Source organism: Urocitellus parryii, chromosome 4 (genome assembly GCF_045843805.1).
Source record: "Urocitellus parryii isolate mUroPar1 chromosome 4, mUroPar1.hap1, whole genome shotgun sequence".
In the NCBI taxonomy this organism is placed as follows: Eukaryota; Metazoa; Chordata; class Mammalia; order Rodentia; family Sciuridae; genus Urocitellus; species Urocitellus parryii.
Genome location: NC_135534.1, coordinates 200,276,494 through 200,296,063, shown reverse-complemented (window position 1 = coordinate 200,296,063; position 19,570 = coordinate 200,276,494). Strand labels below are relative to the sequence as shown.

General features: G+C 50.3%; 1 protein-coding gene across 8 annotated transcripts in view; it reads left to right on the top strand.

Moving 5' to 3' along the window:
• Dennd1a (DENN domain containing 1A) overlaps positions 1–19,018 on the top strand; it is a 523,854-nt gene extending 504,836 nt beyond the window's left edge. For 6 of the 8 annotated variants that reach the window (XM_026386221.2, XM_026386220.2, XM_026386219.2 and 3 more), the window contains 3 exons: positions 11,169–11,297; positions 14,654–14,909; positions 16,097–19,018. In XM_026386221.2, coding sequence (XP_026242006.1) covers positions 11,169–11,297; positions 14,654–14,909; positions 16,097–17,305 — 1,594 coding nt within the window. In that variant the 3' untranslated portion in view covers positions 17,306–19,018. The remainder of the gene's footprint in view (positions 1–11,168; positions 11,298–14,653; positions 14,910–16,096) is intronic. The other 2 variants (XM_026386225.2, XM_026386224.2) reach the window with 1 other exon arrangement.
• Positions 19,019–19,570: the final 552 nt, after the last annotated feature.

The following is a 19,570-nucleotide window of genomic DNA, read 5'->3' as shown; positions in this document are numbered from 1 at the left end:
TTCCTGCAGTGTCTTTAGGAAGAGCATGATCTCATCTTGACCTGGGATTGGAGAAATCAGAAAATTTAGGCCTTTGAGTGAGAAGGGGAATGATCCTCCTGTCTGGTCTGCTTGCAGAAAAATTCTCAGGGAAAGAAGTTAGGGAGATGCCAGGTCCTGGCCCTATTTGAAACCAAAAGAAAAAAACAATTCTGAAATGTCAAGCTGTGGCCTAAACCAGGTTACGGGGCACTTCCTTTCCCAGAATTCCCTGGGTTTATAATCAGATACCACTTGAGACTCCCATGTCTTTATAAAACCAACCTACCTGGATAGCCAGAGCTCAGGGATGAGAGAGTGTATATGTGTGTGTGTGTGCATGTGCATGCACACATGCATGTATGTAGATGCTTGGTTGTGTGAAATTTCCGGGAGAGGTCTCTCAAAGTTGGGTGTAGATTTAACTTATCCTCTGCACAATAGGCTGGTGGGAATGTGGAGTCTGGCTCTGGCTGTGGGCTGTGATTGCCCCCTCGTGGAGAGAATGCTGCATAGCTCTAGAGTTCCTCAGGCCCTAAAGATTTCTGAGAGGGATGAAACTAACTACTTATCCTTAAAGTCATCTCTTAAAAACCAAACTAAATGTTTTAGACACTGTGTTGGGACACAGGTTATGGGCCTGTGGATAGTGTAACCCAGGCTATCCTTATGTTGCATAAAACATCCCAGACCAACCACACTCCACATCTGTGGAAAAGCATCACCCATTTTGTGACCAGTTCCCTGCATTTGCCCAAAATGATATTTTCCTACCCGGTTACAGGTTGGACTTCCCAACCACATTTATTTATGCTGTTGCTCTCCCAAACCCAGTGAGAAGAGATGACTCTAGCGTGCACCACAGAGCCAGCATTGATGCCGTTTCCCTCAATATCACCTGCGCTGTGTCCAAATTGATTTTCGTTTCCTTTCACAATGTGCCCCATATTGGATTTCTTCTTGGGAAGTATCTGGGGTTGAAATGAACCAGTGGGAGCTGACTTGGGGACTGGCAAACTAACAGTGATACAAGACAAATGACAGGACTTCTATGACCATGCCACATGGCAGTTTGGGCCTATAAGGAGGTAGAGCAGTACATTGGGGGACATCATTGCAAGGGTTTCTTTTCACATTTTCTTAACGAGAAGGGGAGGCTGTGCTCTCATACTGCCAGTGACATTTCTGGTGCCACCCGGGTGTTTTCCTGCATCTCTTCCATGCTGCCACCCCCCCATAGTGCTCCTCCACTTCCAAATGCCATGTCACAACAGCACTTGGATGTGTTTTTCTCAACTGTCATCAGCTCCAGCTGGCAAGACCAACTTCTTGAAACACAGGAAGCATCCAGCGGAAAATATTTTAATAAAACAGACTCCTCATAAAATATTGTTCTGGGGGGAAGGAAACCAACTCCTCCAATCTGTCGGCATTGTGTGGAGAGAGACAAGAAGACAAGCTGGCAGGCAGGAGCCAGAGCCTAATGGGCGTTCGTCAGGGCTGGTTCTGTGTGGGGTACATGGACTTGGGGCCTGGCCTTTCATCTGGCCTGGGTTTTCTTGTATGCTGGGTCTTCATCTCCACTGGGAATATCAAAGCACCTCAGAAACTTAGAGAATTGGGGCGGCACAAGAGGATGTGGGATCTTTGAAGCTGAGGGGGGAGATTCAGTCCTCCCAACTTCTTGCCCCAACCCTCCCTTCCAATGGCACATCCACATCCAGTAATTAACTTTTCAGACAGCAAGACAGAGCTGATTAAGAACAACAGCATCCCCTGCAGCCACTGAGCATCCTGGGATCCGATGACACTCAGCAGACAGTGTCCTGCAGCTCTCTGGCCACTCCATCTATGCATTCGTGTGTCCATTCATTCAAAAAATATCTCTGACAATATGCTACATGCAGGCTGCATAGCACTTTTAAAAGGAGGCCTTAACTGGGAGTTCACATGGTGACTCTTCTGTTGACCTGCATTTGCCCAAAATGATATTTTCCTCCATCAAAAGTTCTTTCTGGTACTGGGGCTATAGCTCAGTGGTAGAGCGCCCACCTCACATGTGTGAGGCACTGGGTTCAATCCTCAGCACCACATAAAAATGAATAAAGATATTGTGTCCAGCTACAACTAAAAAAATATTTTTTAAAAATGTTCTTTCTGAATCAAGAATAGGTTTCTGAGCCCTTCTGAGCCCCATGAGGCCATTTATTAGCATTTGGAAGGATACTTCCAAAAGATTTCTGGGGAAACATTCCCTCTGTTTTTCAGTTACCTTTAGCTGATTAACATGTAGTTAATCTTTTCCTTCAAGAAATATTAGCTTCTATTATTATTCAGAGCATGGCGGATGGGGTGTTCTCAACTGGCAGGAGAGGTCTGGGTTAGATGCCAGTCAGCACAAAGTGCCCTGGAGTCCCTCAAAGTCCTAGGCTCTCTGAGGCTGGCCATTTCCCCTTCCACAGAGTGGGAGCTCGGGCTCAGAAAATGCATTTGACAGTGTTCCCAGGGTTCCCCTGTTAGAAGGTGGCAGGGCCAGGATTCAGGGTCCTGGTCTGTTTCATTCTCTGTTGTACTCTGCTGCCCTCATTGGGACAGGCTTCCAGGCCCCAAGTTATTCCCTCTTGGCTTTTCCATTTGTAGTCTGGTTTTCCTCCAAAGGGATAGCTTCATGTCCTAAGATGACTCACCCACCTCACCACACCTCCCCTTGGCTTCCCTGGAGCCCCTCAGCCCTCCTTCTTCCACACAGCAGTGTCCACGGGCACCTGAGTGTTTCTACCTGGGGAAGGAGGAAGACCTAACATTTACTAAACATCCTCAAGATTACAAAAGGCAGGTGGTGGCTTTCCCACTTAGCAGATAGAGAAACTGAGGCTCAGGGAGAAACTTTCCAAAACTTGTCTAAGGTCTCCGGGCCAGAATAAGATACATCCTTTCTTCACCACCAGCCAGGGTTTTTGTTCACAACCTAATTATGCCTGTGTGCCACTCTGACTAGTGAGAAAGTGGCTGCCGTGGTGGTGAGGGAGGCTCACAGGTCCCCGCCCGTTAAGGGTGGGCCTAGGTGGTTTCCTGCTGGAACCGACCTGCTTCCAGGCCCCAAATTTTTCCCTTTTAGCTTTTCCATATTCCAGGGAATTTCCCATTCAACTTGATGCTTAGAGCCAAGAGCCAGCTTGGAAATACAACACTTCGATCAGAACTGCCTGCCCCCTCAGGACTAAGGCAAGGCTGGGGTGACCATGCTGACCCCCAGGTGCCTCCTTCTACCAGGCAGGCTGCCATTTGTTCCCTACTAGGAGGTGGCAGCCAGTGGCTGAGAATATGGAGGGAGATTATTTTATGCATTTGCCAGCTGGTTAATCTTCACAACCCAGATGCAGGCTGTCCTCTGAGTCCTAGGTCAAGGCGCTTGCAGGTAGCAATGGGTCTGATGGGGACTGGGCATGACACCTGCCCAGCTGAGCTTGTTTGACTACACACCTTGTCTCCTAAAGAGTGGGACTAATGAGTCTGCCTGACCCTGTGCCCTATATTAGATCTTTAGATTGTTTCCAGGTTTTCATTCATATGATAAATGCCAGGATAAATATCTAATCCTCCAAGCTTTCTCTCATTTTATATCATTATAAGAAATGGAATTAACAACTACCTTTAGCTGTGAACCATGTGCTAAGCACTTTACATATACCATTTCATTTAGTCCTTGCAGGAAATCTTGGGAGCCAGGTATTATGAGCTCTATTTTATAGAACTAACTGAGACTCCAAGAAGTTGTCACTGCCCTTGGTCACACAGCTAGTTATTAGCAGAGCTGAACTTCAAACACGTCTCTCTAATGCAAGAACCGATGTTCTTAACCAGTCATGTAAGAAGATGTCTGCCCTGTATTGCTAAAGAACTTTCTAAAAGAATTGTTCTACTTTATACACCCACCCAAACTGGAATCCCCCGGAAATCTGGGGAGCTGGCATTAGACATCCTCTGAACAAGGAAATGCCCCACAGGCGTATAGCTGCATACAGCTGGTCAGATCTATACACCAAATGGCCAATCAATGCTGCTGAGGACCCCAAGTATCCGATCAGCTGAGTTATACCACGTGACCCAACCCCGGGACCCAGAAGATTAGAAGAAGCTGCCAGAAGCATTTAGTGAGTACTCTGCCCAAAGCCCAGGTCTCAGAACACTTGGCATACATCTCTTTTGACCAGTTTCTAGCAAAAAAAAATGACATGCTTCTTTGGCACGGCAGACATACCTCACTTTCCTCCATGCCAGTTGTTCCAGCTGTTCTTCACAACAGGACAGAGCCCCTTTCCCTCCTGCACAGCCCAGAGCTGCCCTGAGGGTGTGGGTCAGTCATTTGGATGATGTCCTGGTACATGGGCAGGGCTTTGGCATCCAACACTCCCAGGACATCCCGCCACCAACCACCAGCCCTGAGGCTTTGGGCTCCTTGCCGTCTGCTTTTAACACTATGAACATCCCAAGAAGTGTGGCTTGGGAAACTGCCCACAGGAGCCATAGTCACATCCTGAGTTAGCAAAGCACATGGCCTCCCCTCCTGCCTCATCTCTGCAGCTACTGCTGTGGCCTCAGCACTCTGCCCCAACACTCCCCCTCCCATGTCCACAATCTCCCAAGATGCTCCAGATGTAGCACTGACCTACCCTGCTGCAGTTTCCCTTTGCATCTCATGCCTGCACATACACCAGTGGTCTGTCAGGTCCTCCAAGGCAGGAGCTGTGTGTCCTTTAGCTTTGACTCTCCCACTCCCAAACCAGAACCCAGCCTGGACTTATGCTCAGAGATGTTTCCTGAATGAATGAGCAAAGGAATTAATAAAGGAAAGTTCCACTTTTAGCACAGCACCCTGGCAAGGGGCAACTGTCAATTAACAGCCACAAATATGTAAAGAGCACCTACCATGTGCCAGGTATAATCAGCACTTGAATATTAAACTGCCAATACCTTGCCTTCCCTGGCCTCATAAGAACCAGGAACTGTGCAAATCTCAGGAGCAAATCTCTATGATGCCAGCTGAGCCCTGGGCCCCAGCAGGGAAGGGGCAGTTGTCCTGATGCTACCCACTGGCAGGCTGCCAGGACCCACTGCCTGAGTGGCCAGGAGTCCAAACACCCAAGCAGAAGGTCACATACCAATTAGCAGGGCAAGAGGCTTCCAACCTGGTTCACACCCCCACTCCACACCAGTGGATTCTAGGCCTTGGAGACAAAGCCAGCCTGAAGCCAGACATGGAGCCTGAGCCAGAATGGAAAAGCAAGAACTGCCAAGGAACCTGCTCCCCATCTCAAAGCTCCCGTGATCCAGAGCAACCCAAGAAAACGCAGGACCCTCTGGTTTCTATTACTTCTCCTTGGCCTTGTGAAGGGAAGGACTTTTCCCAGGACCTGTCACCACAGGGAAAGTTCTTTACTGCTGGAAAACTGAGCCTTAAGGATGCTGTAGAAAAGGGCCCTTGCCTCAAGAAGATTTTAGTTGTCTCTGAAAAGCTTTGCCACCCCTACTGAGACCCCAACCTCTCACAGATTCCATGTCACCATTTCTGAAGGGCACTTGGTTAACTTCCCTACACCTCTGCCCAAAATACCTTTGCCACCAGCTCATTGTTAGCTCCACTCAACTACAAGGGAGCCAGAGCTGTAGCAGGTGGGACAGTACATCCTGAAGCAGGTTGTGCACCCAGGGCTGCCAAATCCCACGTGCACTGCTCTGTCACTGCTACCACTTACCATGGTCCCCAGAGTTGAAGGACAGTTTTTATGCACAGTCCACAAATGTCTCTTCTTGGTCAAGGAAAGCACCCCAAAGGTGTCCCCATCCCTGCCTTCCTTCCAGCACAGCCTAGAGTGTGGTCAGAGGAGCAGAATCCACGTGCTGTGCTCAGACTTCTCCCTGTGTGACTGTCCACCCGTGGCTTGGAAGTACTTCTCAAGACATGTTGGGGCATAGATCTGGAACTGCAAGATGGGCGTTAGTGACTATTGTTGAATGAATGAACATATAAGGGAGAAATAATTCATCAGATGCACCAGTGAAAGTTCAAAAGACAGAACCCAGGACATCCGGCCAGCATGGCTTTCTGCTCAACTGCCTGCCACCCTGAGGCCTCAAGTCACCCAGCCTTGCCCAGGGCTCTCAGTCCTTGTGCCAATCCAAGGCCCCCACCACCTTCCCTTCCAACCCATCCAGCCTCTTCTCTGAACTGTCCAGCCTGACATCACCTCCCTTGCTGCTCCTCATAGCCACCTCTGGGCCATTGGGCAGCTACTACATGCTCAGGATGAAAAGCTCAGCACCCACACTGCCTTCCTGGGGAGCCTGGGCCAAGATCCCCTGCACAAAAAGCCCCAACTCTTACACTGGGCCACTCAGAAAGAAGCTTTAGGTCCCAGTCCAGAGCTTCCTCTGGGTCCTGAGCCATGCTGGTTCCTCCAAAGACCTTCAGTATTACTTCAGAGCCTTTTTCTATTCTTTTACTTGCCACTAAGGGTGTGGTCTGGAGCACCAGCCCTGTATCACAGTCCTGGAAAAAAGCCAACAGAATCTCCAGGCAAGGCTTCACAGATAATTGCCATGTGCTGATGTGCCCAGCTGAGGACCAACTTGCCCTGGAAGGCAGGGACCACCTTCTTTGACCCTGCACAGTACCCAGCATCCATTGGTTAGCAGGTAAACATGTCACATGGGTGGAAAGTGAGTGTTTGCTTTGCACGAAGCACTCTGCTAGGCCCTCTGCAAGTATTTTCATTTGACTTTTACAGTTCATCTTTCAAAAGAGCCGAAAACTCCATTTCACAGAGAAGCAATTGGGGTCCAGGAAGGTAAAGTGACTTTTCCAAGGTACCCTGGATAAGAAGGAGTGAAAAGTGGATAGGCTTGGCATTGGCTGGGCAGACAGAACCTGGCCTCATCCTATGGCCTGTCCCTGCTCATCACCCCACCAGGGCCATGTCACCAAGGGGTGATGAGTGGCCAAGCCATTTACAACATGAAGACACTTTGTGCTGGAGTGAAACGATCCTTTAAAAAATGATCACCAGCTCCCCTTCATTACCTCCAGAGACCGAGTCCTGGCTGATTTTTTCCCATCTTTATCTCAAGTACATTTAAATGTCAATTAAATTTGAAATATCTACATTTGTCAGCATTTCATTTTGGGCCAGCGTGACGTGCTGCTGATTTGTCCACGCGATGTGACACATGAAAAAAACTCTCGAGATGCAGATCTTCCTCATTAAAAAATAAGCCAGTGCGATCCGGGTGCAGCAGAGAGCACAGAGCGCCTCCCCGCTTCCTGACGCCGTGTCTCTGACATGGTATTTAAAAAGGAACAGCCTCGCCTGTCACCACTGTCACACTCGCGTGCTAACTGGCGACACGTTAAACCAAACATTAGAAAGGGCTCAGGAGTCATCTGCATGGGAACTGTGCGCCAGCGCTGTGGGCAGAGGCGGGAGCAGCTGTGGGGGCTGCTGGGGTCCGAGCGCTGATGGACAGCGGGCTTTTCTTTTGCGCTGAGACATCGGCAGCCCTCGCTGGGGAGCCGAGTTCGCCGAGACCTGCCTTTTCACAGAAGCCCTTTGTGTGTAATAAAATCCAGGCAAGTGGTGGGTGGCAGCCTGCGCGGTAGTAGCTGAATTGGGTTAATGAGGAAAGAGGTACACTTTTTTTTTCCATATTTTGCCTTAAGCTAATAAAAAATTTAAACCTGGACGTTTTCAATGGTTCATCCTTTATCTCTGACAAATATCTGACTGTATGTTTCAGGGGGGAACATGAGCAGCTGAATTTAAATAAGTTTATTTTGAAATCTTACCTTTCATTAAAAGTAGAAGGGGAAATACCCTACCTCTCACTGCATTGTTTCAGATCTGGGAAACTGAAGAGGTAGGAAGACCCCACAGTGGTTTAGAGTCAAGCAAATCCAGATTCACTTCCCAACTCTGCCTTCAGCTGCTGTGTGACTCCAATAAGGAGCTCCCCATCTCTGGGCCTTGACTTCTTTGACATAAGTAGTTAGTGAAAAATTGTGTGCATAGCATTTGGCTTATGAATTCTTCTAGGGTCAATGTGGTCATCCATGTATCCTGGACATGACAAAGTTCTGACCTTTCCACATCACATGGTCAGGTTCATCCAGGTGCCTTGTTGCTCTTGAGAGAGTAGTCTCCAGAGATACCCTGAGCCACTTGTCAAAGCCACTGCCCCACCAGCCTGGCCCAGCAAGAAAGCCAGCTGCAGGAAGAAGCTGCTTAGTGGGCTAGAAAGCGAGGCTCCCTCTCCTCCTGCTCCTCACTCATACCTGTGCCAGAGACACCAGATCTTGACTATGACCTACACAGCAGCAGCCTGACTTAACAGTGACACCAAGACCCGTCCAGCACAAAGGACTTTGCTCCTCTGTGAATCCAGAAATTCCTGGCAGGTTTAGTGGCATTCAGCTGACATACCAGTCTGTGATCTGTGCTTTCCTGTCAAAGCCAGAGGAGGGGCCTTGCTCAGGTGGGTGTTAGAAAGGCATTCACAGTGGATTCAAGGGCCACCTGAGAACCTCATTCCATTTGACCCAGAATTACTGGAGATGAAATACTATCTATGAAGCACCAGGATGCACAGCCAGGGAGAACTAACTCTGTCCAGGGAGAAAACTCAGCTGGGAACTCCAGGGAGCTTCCATTTGGGCTGAGTCTTCAAGATGGAAGATCAGTGCACCATGTGGAGACAGAAGGGCCTAGTGACAAAGGGCACATGACTCAGAAATGGGAAGTCAGTTGAAGTATGCTGGGAGGGCAGAGGGGGCCACAGGGATGGGCAGGGCCACATGCACTGACCTCCCCTGCATGGAGCCAGGACTTGGCACTGCCTAAGGCAGCCCTCACCCACATACACCCAGCACCTTCCACAAGCCACCCAGAGTGAGGATGCCTGCTTCCCCCTTCCCCTCGCCTGCCCAGGGACAGTGCCATATGGGGAGAAAGAACGGGTCCCCTAATTTTTAAACAGAGCATCCTGCAAATGTCTGAATATTTTCATTCAATGAATCTACCACATAACTCATTACAGCAAAATTGTAGTTCAGAATGGCAGATTTGCAGGTTTCTGAGAAAGAGAGAGATACAGGGACAGGTCTGCAATTCACAGCAGGGCTCTGGTGACTGAGTGAAGGTGGCCCTTCTGCTATGTGCATTCTCTATGGAGCTGGGGTGCTCCAAGGCTGGCCTGTTCATACTTCTGCCAGCCAGGTCCTCCTCCTGCCCTCTCCACTGAGACCACAGCAAAGCACTCTCCCAGGTGATACCCACTATAGTCTAGGAATGGCCAATGTGTGTCCCATCCCTGTCAGCCATGGAGTGGCCTGGGAGCTTAGGGGGAGCCGAACAGTGTGACCTGCCCCTTCCTGGTGTCTGACCCTGGGCTAGTAGCTTCCCTTGTTAAGCCTCAACCTCCACTTCAGTTTAAAGACAAAACTCTACCCAGCCAGCCTGCAGGGGTGATAAGAAGAAATGAGGGCACAGAGCTGAAAGGCTTGGTGGCTTTGAATGACAACCAGATTAGCACCAGCGATGGTGGATCGCAGCACAGCCCAGTCCCAGCACTCGCCTGGACAGCTACCGCCCCTCCTTTACCCTCCAGCTGTAGTTCTCACATACTTGTCTTAGACAGGTTACCCTTCCTGAAATAAAATCTTAAAGGGACCCATGCCATCATGTAAAGTGCAAGAAGACACTGCTTTGGCTGGAGTGAAGGAAGAGCTGCTCAGCACCCTCTCTCCACGCATCCCAAACTTCACCATCACCTCCCAGGGATCCTCCGAGCAAGCCCAGCCCACAGAGTGGGGCAGACCTGGAACACGGAGCCCCAGCACATGGCTAGAGCAGCAGCCATGGCAGGATGGGGTTTGAACCTCGGTCCTCCAGGTCCCGCTCCCCTTTCTCAGCACCCGCCTCTCCTGGGCCTGGTCAGTATATAATTCATAGGAGCCCGGTGTGGCATTTCTCTGGGCTGCGTGTGTGTTTGTTTATAGAGGTAGAGCTCACAGGTGGCTGACAAGGGAGATGTATTTTTTATAACGATGAATATTTAATTTCCACATCACAGATGAAAAAGACTCTCTGAAGAAGCATCCGAGGGAGACTCCAGAGAGCGGCGCTAATCAGAAAAGGGCCTTCTCTCGAGGGCTCTTCCGCATGGCTCACTTTTTTCTTTTCACTTCTTTTTTTATTTTTCATTTTTCCCTGATTATTGAAGTAGATATGCTCATTGTAAAAAAAATAAAATAAAATAAGAAGCAGGAGGGGGATCACCCATAATCCCACAAGCTATTATTGACATTTAAGCACTTACCTCTCCAGTCTGTTTTCTGTGCATTTTTCCATAAGGAGATGAGAGAGCACGCAGTACAGCCGTCCCTCGGTGTCCTCTGGGAATTGGTTCCAGATACCAAAACCCAGAGATTTTCAAGTTCCTTATACAAAATGGCGTAATGTTCACATAGAGCCTGTCCAACCCTCCCCTGTGCTAGAGTATTTACTATATCCAATCTAGTGTAAATGTTAGGCAAGTAGTTGTTACACCATATTGTTTAGGGAATAATATGACAAGAAAAAAAAGTTGTGTATATTCAGTACAGACAGGGTTTCTTTTTTTCCAAATTCTTGTAGCTGCAGTTGGTTGAATCTGCTGATGTGGAACCTACAGATAATGTAGGGCCAACCGTAAAAATTGCAATTCTGCATTGACTTTTAAATGTTCCTTAATAAATATTAAGTTTAATAGGAGGAAGATGTTAAGCCAACTGTTCCAGATTCCTATTGTGGAGAATTTGGGGGCTTTCATGTTTTCATATTATAAACAGAGCAGTGGTGACCATGTTGGGTGAAATTCTTTGTTACATTTCAGGTTACCTCAGCAGAAGTGGGATGACTTGGTCACAGATGACTGATCACAAGTTAAGGCTCTTGACACATATGGGAAACCCAGTTTCTTTTTTGCTTGGGACCAGCCTCCTCACCTTGGTGCCTGTCGGGCCCCATGCCCCTGGCCTTTTCCTTTCACCTGCCACATGGAGTTCTAACTTGTCCCTAACTGCCTGTTCTCTTCTCTCTTGTCTTCCTCTGTCCCAGCCTGGTAAAGCCCTTGCGACACTATGCGGTCTTCCTCTCCGAGGACTCCTCTGACGATGAATGCCAGCGGGAAGAGGCCCCAAGCGCTGGCTTCACCGAAAGCTTTTTCTTCTCTGCTCCCTTTGAATGGTGTCTCCTTCCTTCTTCCAGTTCCCCAGGCTCAGCTTGGTGACTCTTGGGGCTGCATGGGGGCATAGGGGGACTGTTATGCTTGCTCTTGTGTCGGGGGAGGGGGGCTTGGAGCTGCCACGTGCCAACTGCTCCAGGGCCAACTTACAGAGTGGGCGCCACTTCCATGGGCCTCTTCTCAGGGCATCCATTCTGCCAGCCCCAATGGGACTGTGACAGCGGAAGGAGGCATCAGGTAATGCAGGAACATCCCCATTCCTTATAAGGGGAAAATGAAATTGCTTGTTAATGAAACTGGTGGTCACAATGAGCCTGGTTGCTGATCCCTGAGTCTTCCTTATCTCAGCACATCTTGAAAAGCCATGGAGATAAGAAGTCAGATTTTAAGTTTCAAAAAAAAGTAAATAATATGAAATGCATATATAAATACCAGCATATCCAAATGTTCTGATCCACCTTTTTTTTTTTTTTTTCCATACTGGGGATGGCACCTAGGACCTTGCTACACAAGCACTAAACCACACCCTCTACCTGACTTTTTAAAGACATTTTTAACATTATTGTTTATAACATAAATATCATACTAATTACAAATAGCTTTTTTTTTTGGTAAAATCTACCTTTAAAAACTAAAATAAAACAAGAGCCAGGTGCATGACGCACTCCTGTAATCCCAGCTGCTCGGGAGGCTGAGGCAGGAGGATCACAAGTTTGAAGCCAGCCTGGGCAACTTATGAGACCCTCAGTAACTTAGCGAGATCCTGTCTCAAAATTTTAAAAGTGGGCTGGGGATGTAGCTCAGTGGTAGAGTATCTCTGAATTCAATTCCAGAAAGAAAGAAAGAGAGAGAGAAAGAAAGAGAGAGTTCAGAAGGTTCATCTACCCCAAAATTAATTTTTTTGTAGTGCCCCCTTTGCCATTTCTTGTCCCTCCACCCACAAGAGCTGGGACTGAGCATAGTGATGTCCACTGTCTGTTTTTATTTAACAAGGTTGTATGAGTGTTTTCATTGGGAGCTTTTAAGGGATGGGAATGGCCTTTGCTGTGTGTCCATGTGTCCACAGCCTTCCAGGGAGTGGGCTGCTTGGCCATTTTACAAAGTGGGCCTTTTCTCCCTCCATCCCCCTCACTGCCCCTTTTCCCAAACCCCAGCTGAAGTCCCCAGTGTCAAGTCCTTCCCCCCGGGCTGGGCCTGTGGATTATTCCAGGGACTTTAAAGTGCCTCCTGCCACTGCCCCATAGAGTAGGTGCCTTGAACCTTTCCAGTCACCAACTCACCTGTGATCACAGGCAGAACAACTTCTTCCAGAGTCCTCACTTAGAAAGTGGCCACCTGAGCCAGTATTGCCCAAACTTCACAGACCACCTTTTCTGTACATGAATCTTTTTTAAAATTTTTCTTCTAAATGCCTTAAGAATTAGCCTTGTCTTAAACAATATCTATAATAACATAGGCTATTATTTCTAATGCTAATTTGAATCAAGATAGAACCATTGGACTAGGAAATGTTCATCCAGGTATCAACTTTAAAATCGCCTTGGAGGGGTCTGGGGATACAGCTCAGTTGGTAGAGTGCTTGCCACACATGTACAAGGCCCTGCGTTCAATCCCCAGCACCACACACACACACACACACACACACACACACACACAAAATTATTTGGAGGAGAAGGCGGCCCGCCTGGGGACAACCCAGGGGCTCTCCCACCACCGGTCCAGCATGTTGAGTCCATGTCCTACCCCATCACATTCTCTTTAATGCCAACATTATTGAAATAATGGTTAATGCTCATTTCTTTAGCCCATGACTTCAGGTGAGTACAGGCCTTTGTGTGTGTGTTTAAAAAGGAACTAGCTCATCCTAACTCAAAACAAAATATTGGTCAAAAAGACACTATTTCGGGGCTCGGGATGTGGCTCAAGCGGTAGCGCGCTCGCCTGGCATGCGTGCGGCCCGGGTTCGATCCTCAGCACCACATACCAACAAAGATGTTGTGTCCGCCGAGAACTAAAAAATAAATATTAAAAAAAATTAAAAAAAAAAAAAAAAAGACACTATTTCTTCAAGTTTAGGAAGCACATGGACTTTCCTTTATCCTTTTCACTGTGTCCAAACTTGATTAGAGAGTCTATAATTCCTTGATCAGATGACTTGGCCTGAGTGAGGGAAGGACTTTTGGAGTTTCTCAAACTTGGCTTCCCTTTCTACCTCTGGCTTGGTGCTGTGAGATACAGTGAGTTATTTCACTTCTCTAAGCTTCCATTCCCTCATCTCCAGGGTGGGGGTGTAAGTCCTGCTTCATGGGTTGCTTCATTGAGTTAGTGAGGGCTTACAATCTGATGGGATCCCTGCCAACAGTTGGGTCTATTTGTTGAGCCCTCCGGGGACTGTCCCTGCCTGGCTTCTTCTTTGAACCTACTCTTGACCAGCAGGTGGCGCCCTCCTCCCACTTGATCATCTGAGCCCAGTCCTGCCTAACCAAAGGGCCTCAGTTAGCCCCCGCCTTGTAGTTAGAGGAGGCAGGACACTGCTCTGGCCAGGGGTACTAAGTAAAGGTTTACCCATGTGCTGACTTCTAGTGTACCCACTGATGCCCTGGGATCAGATCATGGGAAAGAAGATGAAAGGAACCTGGCTTGCTTGCAACTTCCAATGTGCAAGTATACAGAAAGCTGTCAGCACAAGCCCTGGTGATAGCAGCACTCACTGGTGGGTTGTCACCAGCTTCTGCATACCTGCTATATGCCAGGCACTGCATTTGCTCATGTAGTCACCACTACCACCTGAGAAGATGAGGCTCAGAATGTTTAAGTGACTTGCCCAACTTCCCACAAGCGATGGCATGACCAGAACTGGAACTGAGCCCAATACAAGCCAAGGCCCAGATAGTCCCTCTGAGGATCCCAGGACAGTGTAGACAGCTGCCCTCTTGAGTTTCTCCAGGTCTGCTCCCCATTATCCATTCACAGCCAATTCTGTAGCTACTTGTCAGTCACCAAATGAAGGAGCAGGATGGGGAACCTACAGATTCCTCTTCCAGTCCTGCCCTTTTCTTCTAGCCCAATATATGAAAACACACAGGGAGAACTAAGTGGACCTCTGCTGTGCAAGGAGAGCCAGGCCACAGAGCAAGCAGCAGAGCCAAATTTACCCCCAGATGGCTCAGACCACAAGCTTGCCCCCTTGCTGCTGCCTGGCCCCAGCCCACATGGAGCCCCAAGACTCTCCTGTCCCCGTGGTTCCCAGGCATGGTCCTGCAGGCCTCGGTGCTTTTAGGGTCTGGGAACTGACTGACCTTCCCATGGACACCCTGGATGGGAGAGGAAGAGTCCAGCCCACTCTGTCTCCTTTCAGGCCGCAGCCATATCGGACACTCAAGGAGTCAGACAGTGCAGGAGATGAGGCAGAGAGTCCAGAACAGCCAGCACGGGAACCCAGGGGTCCTGTCCCAGCTCCACCTGACAGGGCTGCCAGCATCGACCTCCTGGAAGACGTCTTCAACAACCTGGACATGGAGGCCCCCCTGCAGCCACTGGGCCAGGCCAAGAGCTTGGAGGATCTTCGGGCCCCCAAAGACCTGCGGGAGCAGCCAGGAACTTTTGACTATCAGGTATGGTACAAATAGGGCAGGGTATCCACCAGGTACCTTCCGCACATAGGATAGACCCCCGCCCCCCCCCCCAAGTCACAGTAGATGAGACAAGAAACAAACTTATTTTCCTGAGGACCTCAGCCAATGCTCAGACTATGATTCCAAACCCTGCCTGGTGGACCAGTAGCCACATCACCCTGACAGTGAGCCTGAAGAAGATGCTAGCCCACTTCCTTTGGTGTATCACAGCAATGGGCTGGTGCTCCAGGTTTGGCCCCCACCCCCAGTGGAACTAGAATTGATTCAATCCCCACCATGTCTCCTTGGAAGAGCCTAATGGATCAGATTCTTCTATTTCTGTGTGATCACTGGTCTCCCATTGTGACTTCCAATCCATTGCATTCCTTCTCTGTGCTAATTTTGTAATTACTGGGTCACACTGTGGAGTTCACAAGTTCCCACATGTCCCATAATTCATGTGTGCTCCCCTCTGGACATGAGGTAGCTGAGGCCAAGAGAAGGAGAGTGAGCTGTCCAAGTCAAGTAGCTTGGAAATGGCAGAGCCAGGACTGGAATCTAGTCCTCCTGCTTCCTCCCCTACTATGTACCTTCAACCAGGCCCCAAGCCTTATTTGCCCTCTCAGGTATGATCAAAGTGCCACATGCTCTGAAAAGTTAAAAAGACCAGGCCAGCCAGGCACAATGGCACACACCTGTAATCCCATTAACTTGGGAGGCTAAAGCAGGAGGATCAAAAGTTCAAGATCAGCCTTGGCAATTTAGCAAGACCCTCAGCAACTCAATGAGACCTTGTCTCAAAATAAAAAAAGGTCTGGGGATGTACCTCAGTAGAATAGCACCCCTAGGTTCAATTCCCAATACCAAAAAAGTGAGGGGGAAGGCCAGGCCAGTGAGTGGTCAGTAGAGGTAATCATTTTCCCAAGACCGATTGACAACCACTAGTATAAAAGGACAAGAGCTACCTCTCAAGTCCCTTTGTGCCACAGTGAGAGACCTGGGCTTTCTGCTGGTTACCTGGGATGAGCCCCTGACTGACCCAGGTCCCAGGAGCTAATTGGACACATACCTAGCAGCACCATTCCAGTGCCCGCTCAGCACTCAGGAGGGATGGGAATGGGCATGCATTTCTCCTGTCTTCCCTGGGCCAGTCTGTGGTCACCACCTCCCTTCTTCCCTCCCAACAGAGGCTTGACCTGGGCAGGAGCGAAAGGAGCCTTGGGATGGCAGTAGCCTTGAAGCTTGCCCACCCATACAACAAGCTCTGGAGCCTGGGCCAGGATGACATGGCCATCCCCAGCAAGCCCCCTGCTGCCTCCCCTGAGAAGCCCTCAGCCCTGCTTGGGAGCTCCCCAGCCCCGCCTCACAGGCCCCAGACTCAGGACAACAACCTGAACCCCAGCAACAAGGAGGAGGCTCCCACCCCGACTTCAGGCAGTATCACCATTCCCCGGCCACAGGGCAGGAAGACCCCAGAGCTGGGCATTGTGCCTCCACCACCCACTGCCCGCCTGGCCAAGCTCCAGGCTGCCAGTGGCACCCTCGGGGACTTTCCTGCAGAGCGACTACAGACAGATCGGGAAAAGCGAGCTGCCCCAAGCCCAGCCCTATTCCCAGGGCTTCTCCCCAGTGTTGCCCCCCAAGGCCCCACAGAACTCCTGCAGCCACTCAGCCCAGCCCCAGGGGCTCCAGGCACAGGCAGCGATGCCCTGCTCGCCCTCCTGGACCCCCTTAACACAGCCTGGTCAGGCAGCACTGTCCTGCCACACACTGCTGCCCCAAATATGGCCACCCCATTCACCCCACAGTTCAGCTTCCCCCCCATGGGGACCCCTACCCCTTTCCCACAGCCACCGCTCAACCCCTTTGTCCCATCTGTGCCAGCAGTACCACCCACCCTGCCTTTGAGTTCTACACCTTCCAGGCCTTTCGGGGCCCCTCCAGCTTCTCTGGGGCCGGCTTTTGCACCCAGCCTACTACTGTCCAATTCTGGCTTCTGTGCCCCTCATAGGTCTCAGCCAAACCTGTCTGCCCTCTCCATGCCCAATCTCTTTGGCCAGGTGCCCGTGGGTGCCCACACCAGTCCCCTGCAGCCACTCGGCCCTCCAGTAGTTGCCCCATCAAGGATTCGAACATTGCCCCTGGCCCGCTCAAGTGCCAGGTCTGCTGAGGCCAAGCAGGGGCTAACTCTGAGACATGGAGACCCCCCACTCCTGCCTCCCAGACCCTGTCAGGGCCTGGAGCCAGCACTGCAGCCCTCTGCTCCTCCAAAGGCCAGAGACCCCTTTGAGGATTTGTTACGGAAAACCAAGCAAGATGTGAGCCCAGCCCCAGCCCCAGCCCCAGCCCCAGGCTCCGTGGAGCAGCTCAGGAAGCAGTGGGAGACATTTGAATGAGAGATCCTGAGGGTTAGGGCCAGCTGGGCCCAAGTGCTGCCATCCAGTGTGCGGCTCCCCTCTGCCCAGGTTCTGCTGGTGGGAAGGGATGGGACCTACTCTCTACCCTCCCCCTCCACACTACCCATCTCTGAGGTCCAGCCCTGGGGAACGGTGCCAGTCGCAGCCTGGGAACTATCCCAGCTCCTAGGCGCCAGTCCTACCTTACTCCCATCCTCCTCAGCACCCTGCTTGGGTTTTGCACTAGAGAGGTCAACAGGGTGGCCACTGCCCAGACCCCTCCTGCCCACCGTCTCTTCAGAGACACCCATGCAGCCATGAGGTTCAAGGCTGCTTCTCTGGAGCCCAGAACTCCTGTCTGTCCTTTGACCATCCCAGCACCCCCAACAGGCACAGGTGTCGGCGTCACCCAGCTTGTCTGCATCAGCATAGATGGCTTCAGGGCTGGAAGTCAGGGCCCCTCCTGGACTGGAGGAAATCCCTGGTGGTCATCTCCAAACCCCTTCTAGCAATACTGCACTCATGCTTTCGTGAGTCTGCCCCAAGCCCCAAACTTCGGTTGTTTCCACGAGCCAAGGGAACTCGGGGCCACTTTTGATGGCCAAACCCAGCCCCAACCAGCTCAGCAGGGGGTCTGGGAGCACCAGCAACTCTGATTTGTAGAAGAAAAAGAGAAGCCCACAAATCCAAGTATCAGAAGTCAGCTGTCATCCCCATACCTCTGAATTCTCCTATGTCTCCAATCACTGTCAAAGCTGGGACTTGGCTGGGCCTCCTAACACTTGGGGCTTCGAGGGCAGAGTTGAGCAGCAGCAACCCATGCCACAGACAGATGCCTGGAGCAGGGACACCCCTTGAAGGACTCTCATGGAATGGACAAACGTGCCCCTCTTAGCCTGGGGCAGGAGGAGGCCTAGAAACCAGCCCCTCCCACCTGCCTCAAGCTTCGCGCCAGCACAGAAATTCCTAAGGCCAAAGTTAAATTGAAATATTTTGTTATTGTTTCTTTTATCTTTCTTTTCTTTTTTACTTTATTGATTTGATAAATCTTGAAAATTGACTCCTTTCAATAAACCAAGTTAAAATAAGACCCAACCATTTAAGAAAACAACCATCTGAGACATACAGGAAATTGTGAGCATTTTGACCTGATTTCTCATTTCCTATTTGTGAATGGTCAGACACAGTCCCTCTCCCCTCTGCCTGGGGGTGTCTGACAGGGTCAAAGGGGTCCCTGGAGGTCCCCATCACTCCAGGGAGCTTCCTCTACATCTGAGAGGTGGGAGGCCACTGCCACTGCTCATAAGTCAGTGATGCCTGGCCTCCTGTGTCATTTGACCCCAGAATAACAAGTCTCTCCTATCTTGGTAATGTTCTGTGGTTGCTGGGGAGCCAGGTCTCACCTGGGCCACATGGGTCCCTCCTTCAGGCACTCAGGTGTATCGGCACAAGTCCCAGTTCCACTCCTCTGCCCTGGGCAGACTCCAGGCCCCATTAAGGACAGGGAAGCCCCCCACAGAGGGGGCAGAAGATGAACAGAGGCACTGGGTGGCCCAGGAAGCAGAAGGCACCCCGCAGTCCCCCTGATTGGGCTGGGTGGCTGCTGTCATGTGCTCCCTGTTCACATGAGCACCGATGTCTTCTTCGCTGGCTGGACGGAATTTACAAACCCAAGGATGAACTTTGTGTGAATTCAATAAAGTCTTGGGGAAAAGGCTGGAATACTTGTGTCCTTGAAGGAAGCTCTGGGGGAGGGGAAGCCCCCTGAGCAGACCCTTAGCCATCTTCTCCATCCCTCATACAAAGGTAGAGGCCAGGTGAGGGGCAGGATTTGCCCTTGGCCAACTCCAACACCTGTGCCCATGGAGCTCTGAGCCAGTGACCCACTTCCCTCCAGGCAGAGCATGATGTGGGCTGGTTGACAGTCCACACAGTCCTGCTGGGACCAGGAAGCAGGGATACAGCCACCAACAGTGCCAAGGGCACCCAGGCTTCAGGACAGAACAAGTTCAAAGAGACACCTGGAAAGTCACCCCCACAGATCTCTCACCAGCAAGGGCAGAGCCTTGGATTGGATAGTGCCCTAGTTGGGCACTAAAGTTTGGAGGAGAGATCTAGACCAGTCACCCACAGTGGCCAATGTCACCAAAATTAAGTTGAAATGTGATTTGTCTATATGTTGGCATTCCACATGAAGTGTCTCTTCTAAGAAGTCTGCAGCTAGCACAGGTTTCAAATCTAGGACTTCGGTAACCCATCTGAGGA